General features: G+C 37.8%; 1 protein-coding gene across 1 annotated transcript; it reads left to right on the top strand.

Moving 5' to 3' along the window:
* Window positions 1-652: 652 nt before the first annotated feature.
* Window positions 653-3,090, top strand: LOC126973365 (zinc finger homeobox protein 4-like). Its single transcript, XM_050820598.1, has 3 exons — window positions 653-1,133; window positions 1,297-1,400; window positions 2,252-3,090. Exons 1-3 carry the CDS (start codon window positions 971-973, stop codon window positions 2,921-2,923), a joined length of 939 nt encoding a protein of 312 aa, XP_050676555.1. The 5' UTR covers window positions 653-970; the 3' UTR covers window positions 2,924-3,090.
* The last annotated feature ends 4,257 nt before the right edge of the window (window positions 3,091-7,347 follow it).

The raw sequence follows: 7,347 nt of genomic DNA, 5'->3' as shown, positions 1-7,347 counted from the left end.
GCCATTGGTTTGTGCACCTATCTAGACCCTAGGTTTAAACAACACGCTTTTAAAAGTCAAGATACATTGGCAATTTAAAAATGTATTATTAATTAAAAATCCGCCGAGTTAAATCGAGACGACGACTATGTGGCCAACAACTGCAAGATGGCTGAAGGTAACGAGGACGAAATGTCTATTTGGTCCGATTTTGACCATCAAGCAAAATATGTAAATACACCAAGATTGGCGCATACGAAGGCTGTCGACGAGGTTGAAATGTACTTGAATGAAAATTTAATTCCACGAACAGATTGCCCACTAAAGTGGTGGCGTGAACGCAAAACCGTCTATCCATCCCTGTACTCTCTTTTTATTAAGATATGCAACATAGTGGTAACGTCTGTGCCATGCGAAAGGGCTTTTCGAAAAGTGGATTCGTAATATCAGATCGACTAACAAGGCTGACATCCTCAAAAGTCAACCAAATAATCTTCTTAAATGCCAATGAACAGCTGTAAAGAAAAACTAAAATAAACACATTTTTTAATTTTTGTGAATATTTTCAGTTTTGTCCTGATTGTACCTAATTTATGACAATTTGATAATTAGATAATGGCGCTTTCTGAAAAGCACAACAAAAAATACCATCTACCTAGTACTTAGCGTTAAAGTAATAATTCCTCTTTAAATATGTTATATTATAACACTAAATAACTATTAACTGCAAACCGCAACAACAACAAGTAACAACTATCAGCGTAAATAATTTCGATTAAAATTTATAACATCTAATATATATTACAACAGCTTGCATCAACAGTTAGAAAAATATAACACAACAGTTTAATTCATTGAAAAATTATAACAGTTTAGCCCACCTCTACTCAGGACGGACGTTGTGTGCCTCGCTCGCACGCGTCATGGATAAGGAGCTGTGCTTGAAACTTATCGAGCAATATGGGAATTACAAACTTCTTTGGGACGCGCAATGTCCACAATACACAAACAGGGGATTGCGGGAAGATGCATGGAGAAATTAAGCAGAGAAATGAATCTCCCAGTAAAAGATCTGAAAAAGAAGATGGAGTCTTTGATGGGATCATACCGAAGAGAAAAATCAAGGGAGAAAAAAAGCCGGGTTACAGGATTAGGTAATTTTATATATATATTTTCCTTTTTTTAAATTAGCTACATTATTATAATAGTAATAGTAAAAATATTAGCATTATATTAAAAATTAATAAGTATTATAGTATGCACTTGTCATGTCATTTTATCTTTTGTTTCGAGTCACTCAAAATTCGTGTTTTTCAGGTCGTGACGAGGTGTATACTTTAACATGGTATGCATATGGAGCTTTCAGCTTTATGGGAGATAGAAATGATCCAGGTCACACCCAAGATACTTTTCATACGCAAGTAAGTGTCTATTGATAATTATTTTGCCATGGAATCGCACCATTTGTTATGAAGTGTCTGGCCAAATGCAAACGAATTTGCTTTACGTTTTGTTGTCCTCTTCGTGGTACAGCTTGTATAGGTAACATTGATGTCATGTTTGGTTCATTTCTCCAACTACCTGGTACAAGTTCCCCATTTACTTCAGTATCATATGATCCTGGCGGTGTGAACAGTCTACTCGAATTTTCATCCCCACGCAAATAATTATACAAACAAATGGTAGCTATGACAACTTTTGTTGCCTTTTCTGGTTCCAGTAGAAGAGGTTTTCTTAATACTCGGTAAACTGAGCTTAAAATTCCAAATGCATTCTCTACAACTCTTCTTACTCTAGAAAGCCGATAATTGAAAATTCTTTCAGCTGAGCCTCTTTCTGGAGTACCTTCAAATGGTTTCAATGTGTACTCATTCAATGCAAACGCCCAATATGAAGTAAGGTACTTCTACTGTACAGGGCGCCTGCAAAATTATCGGTGAAGGAATTTTGAGTTCCTTTTTTTCAAGTTTATTATATAAGTTTGTGTTTTTGAAAACTCCACCATCTGAAATACGACTCTTGCTGCCAATATCCACATACTAGAACTTGTAATTAGCGTCGACAAGGGCGAAGAGCACTATACTGGGAAATTATTTGTAACAATCGTAATCATTTCCACTATTTATTGGTCACTGTAAAATGACATGTTTGCCATCCATTGCCGCAATTATATGTGGGAAATTCCAATTTTTTCTCAAATTCATTGGCAATCGCGAGCCATTCTTCTTCAGTTGATGGTGTCTTAAAATAAAATGTTTTATTAATTTTACAGGAAGACATTCAGGAAGAAGTACAACATATTGACAATGAACAATCGCAGAGGCAAAATAACTCCAATGAAGCACCATGTGATGAAAGCAGGAATGAAACTCAAGAATCAACTAGAGGACTGGGACAACAACAAGAAATTCCAAAAAGAAGAGCTAAAAAGAGATCTGCAGCTGTACAAGAGATATCAGATAATACTATAACCGAAGCATTTAAACTTTTGGAACAATGTGTAGGCGACGCTAATGTTCCGCAGCCCCGTGCAAACGATTCAGATGATGCTTTTGGGCAATACATTGCTCACGAACCAAGAAAATACGACAATTATACTTTAGCGCATGTAAAAAATTCTATCTGTAGGATCATTTTTGAAACAGATACTGGTGCACAACAACATTATGTGCCAAACACAGGTTACTATACTCACACCTACGGTTCAGCATATTCCACTTCAGGTAACTCTTGTTCTATCCCTTCAATGTCACCGATGCCTCCTCCGCCGATACATTCTAGCTCACCAATGCCTTCTCCGTCACCTTCTACCTCACCAATGCCTCCTCCGCCGATACATTCTAGCTCACCAATGCCTTCTCCGTCACCAATACCTTCTATCTCACCAATGCCTCCTCCGCCGATACATTCTATTTCATCAATGCCACCTCCACATAATGAATAAATAGATTTAAAAAAGTCTTTACGTGTTGCAATATTCTTAGATATATAAGTAAAGATTATAGTTAGCAATGTGTGAGTAAATATGAATAATTACAAAAATTTGTGAGTAACAATAAACATAACAATAGGTAAAAAAGCAACGATTAAAACAATGTCTGATTATATAAATATGTTTCATTATACATACCTTAACATAGTCCTTTAATTGTTCAATAATGGCGTCACAAACATCAGGAACAATTACTGATATACTTTGTTTCGAAACCCGAAATAAATATTGTAAACTGGTGTAGGAATCTCCTGTTGCCAAAAATCTTAATGTTATCAACAATCTTTCTCGTGCAGTAATTGCTTTGCGGAAATTTGTGTCACTCCTGCTTATTTTAGCATTTACAAGTGAGTACAGTATTTCAAATTCACTCTCAGGCATTCGTGTGAAATTATGTTCTTCACCATCAAAAATTAAGTCTGCATATAATCTATTCCCATATTCACTTCTGTTTTGATATAATTTTTTAACCCAAAACCTTTTAGATTTTCGATTCTTTTTCTTTATAAGACGATGAATTAGTAAAAACATAACAGCTGCGACGGCGATCCGCACGCGTGGTCTCATCTTGACAACTCGCTTTATACTAAATGTTCGGACCGGACGATGGCTCGGCTTTTCCTCGCGAGGCAGCCTCGCGACGATGGTTTTGTAGCAAGGCAGCCTCGTTCAGAAAATCGTCGCGAGGCATACGGCCGAGGAAGCCTCGCTGTATGCCTCGCTCAGTAGCCGCGTACCCACCTAGCGCACAGGCTCGCGCGGCAGCCTCGAGAGCAAAATGCCTCGGCTGGTGTGGACGTGCCTCGGCCTGCCTCGGGCGCGCGTTTGCTCGACCGAGCACGGCTCGGCCCCGAGCCATCTGTTGTCGGTAAACTTGACGCGCTCAAAGGTGCCTCAGTGAGCGCTGTGCGTTAGGTGGGGACGGTTGTTTTGGCTCGCGCGCGAAGCTATCAAGTTTTGTCTCTTGCCGTGTTTGTATTTTGTAATTTTGATATCATGGGCAGTCAGGAGGAGTCCATTCGCTTTATACAACTGTACAGCACGTACAATGCGCTTTGGGACCCCAAAGATCCAAAATATTTAAACAAAAATCAGCGGGAAGATAGTTGGCGGCAAATATCTGCTCAAATTAATATGCCTGTCAAGGAAGTGAAAAACAAAATTGTGTCCTTGTGTGGTTCTTATCGTCGAGAGAAAAGCAGGGAGAAAAAAAGTCGCATAACAGGTTCAGATATGCATTTTTATACTTAAAAATATGAACTTACAAATTATTTGATGAAATAATTACTTAATATATACTAATTAAATTGAAGAAAATTTATTTATACAATTAAAATATTTTAAATTATGGAAATATAAATTTTATTTTTTGTTCTGTTTCAGGCGCTGCAGATGTTTATAATTCGAAGTGGTTTGGATATCCTTATTTCCATTTTCTTAAGGATAAAAATGAAACTGGTGACACTCGGGAAACGATGCCGAATGAAGAATTTTTAACTATGCATAATGATTTTGAAATGGTATAGAACCATTAGTTATAAAATGTTCTGCCAAGTGCAACCGTATTTCTTTTGCGTTATTAGAACTACGCCTTGGAAACGCTGCAATTGGTGCGAATGTAACTTCATTTATTTCATTTCTCCATTGGCCAGGAATCAGTGCGCCATCAAGTTCTCTGTCAAACAATTCCGGTGAAATAAGATTAGTTGAAGTATTTTTTCGGATGTAGTTGTACAAATATACAGCTGCTAAGACAACCTTTGTTGCTTTATTTGGCTCTAGTAAGATAGGTTTTCTAAAAACGCGAAATATGGCACTTAATATACCAAATGCATTCTCAACGACACGTCGAGCTCGGCTAAGGCGATAATTAAATATTCTTTCTTTAGAACCATTTTCTGAGTTGCCCTCAAATGGTTTCATGATATATTCGTTGAGTGCAAAGGCTTTATCGGATAAAATAAAATAAGGAACTTCTGTTACATATGGTATTTCCAATATCTTCTTTTTAGGCACGTTCAATTCTTTCTTTTCTAGCTTTTTATACAACGTTGTGCTTTTAAAAACACCACCATCAGAGATTCGCCCTCTGCTACCAACACTTACATACAAAAAATTGTAGCTAGCATCAACTAATCCAAAAAGCACGATGCTTGGAAATTGCTTGTAATTATCATAATCAGTGCCACTGTTAATCGGTGCCTGCAACATAACATGTTTTCCATCCATCGCTCCAATAGCGTGGGGAAAATTCCATTTATTTTCAAATTATTTTGATATAGCAAGCCACTCTTCTTCTGTAGATGGGATCTGTAAAAAAAATTATAGAGTACTCAGCATGACAGGACCCTCCGCTGTTTGAAAGTATTCAGACTAAACGTATTTGGCCCCTATGAGTGGTTGTATTAGGTACTATACACCACTCCATATTTGGCCCCTTTTAGTGGTAGTCCGAACACGTTCAAGCAATGGAGAATCCTGCTAGAAAAATATTTAAGATATCGCTACTAAGGTACTTGAAGGTATTAAATACTATGGACGTTAAACTTTTGCTTCCAATCGGATTAAACGTAGGGTCCTGCCACATTATATACACATTCACACTGCACCACAAATTTATCTATTAATTTAAATTATGTTTTCAGGAGACAATACCGGAATCTTCACAAACTTCTGACGTAGAGAGACACACAGAGGCTGAAAACGCTCCGACCAAGTCGCAATTGCCGGAGGCTAGCATCGAGGAAGCGCCACCACAACAACAACAAGACCTAGCCTCGGAAACTATCATGCCTTCACCATCAGAACCTGCTCGTAAAAAAAACGACATAATCCTAAGAAAACGCAGCCACAGGAAGATCCGGCAGATATCATGCTCTCAGAAGCCCTTGAATGCTTGCAAAAGTCTTCGACCGACATCATCGATCCATACTCTTCATTTGGAAGATACATAGCCAACGAGCTAAGGAAATATCCGCACACATTAGCGTATGTTAAGAACGCTATCAATAATATAATTTTTGAAGCCGATATAGGGAAATACACACAACAACAAATTAATACAGGAAGGAAGGAAATTAATACTATACACAGCAGTACAGTAATTCCCCTACAATGGACTCATCTGGCACTTCATCATCAGCATCACATACAGCTACGTCTTCTCATGCCATTACACCATCACCTAATGCCAATGATGGATTCGAAACTATCACTGAATTGTAGTTAAAATAAACAATTGATTTTTAAATTTGTCAAATTATTTTTATTTACCTTTACATAATCACTTAAGACTTCAATAATAGCGTCACAAACTTCTGAAACTATTCTTGAGATACTCTGCTTCGATACTCGAAATAAATATTGCAAGCTGCTATAAGAATCTCCGGTTGCTAAAAATCTTAAAGTTATTAAAACTCGTTCATTCACAGTGATTGCTTCTCTATATTTTGTATCGCACTTTTTTATTTTATCAGACAACAATGAGCACAAATTTTCGAACTCTTGTACGGACATTCGTGTAAAATTATGTACAGTCTGATCATATACTAAATCTCCAAGTAATCTATTTCCATATTGGTGGCGACGCTCATACATTTTTCTAATCCAGAAGCGCCTAGGTTTTTTCTTGATACGTGACTGTTTTCGTTTCTTTAAACAATAAGCAGCTAGGAAAATAGCTGCAGCTGAAAATACACGACTGTCCATTACGAATACTCGCGGACTTATGATGGCTCAGCCTGCCTCGCGAGGCGGCCTCGTGTAAATTGAACAAAACTACTGAGGCTGCCGCGGGAGCCATCGCTCGCGATCCGGACACCGAGGCTGCCGCGCGAGCCTGTGCGCTAGGTGGGTACGCAGCTAGTCAGTACGCGCCTATTGGTGAAGCCAATTCGATATAACGGCAAGCGTTTGCCTGTGATTATACGACATAATGTGACATAATTATTTCAGTTTCAAATTTCTTATGGAAAGTAAGCAGAAACTAACGAAAAAATAATACACAGAAGAATTATTGATGTCAGTCACTTCCTTTCCGAATTAAAACGTATTTCAAACCATGGTCAAGTGGTCCATGAAATGGGAAGATGTTTTATTAGAATTTATAAGTCAGGCTACAGAAAGAGAAAATCAATTCGCAATTTCTAACGGCAGGGTGAACAAAGATGGAATTCCCATAATAGATGTCATTGCTGATGGTTGCTGGTCCAACCGTAGTTATAAAAAGACTTACAATGCTCATTCGGGCGCAGCTGCCATAATTGGCAAACATACAGGAGAAATTCTGTTTTTAGGCCTCAAAAATAAATACTGCTTCATCTGTGCCCATGCAGAAAATTTAATTGTCGATCCGTCAGAACACGAATGTTTCAAAA

This window comes from Leptidea sinapis, chromosome 29 (assembly GCF_905404315.1).
Source record: "Leptidea sinapis chromosome 29, ilLepSina1.1, whole genome shotgun sequence".
In the NCBI taxonomy this organism is placed as follows: Eukaryota; Metazoa; Arthropoda; class Insecta; order Lepidoptera; family Pieridae; genus Leptidea; species Leptidea sinapis.
The sequence above is the reverse complement of the archived record's forward strand: the minus strand, read 5'-3'. Positions and strand labels throughout refer to the sequence as shown.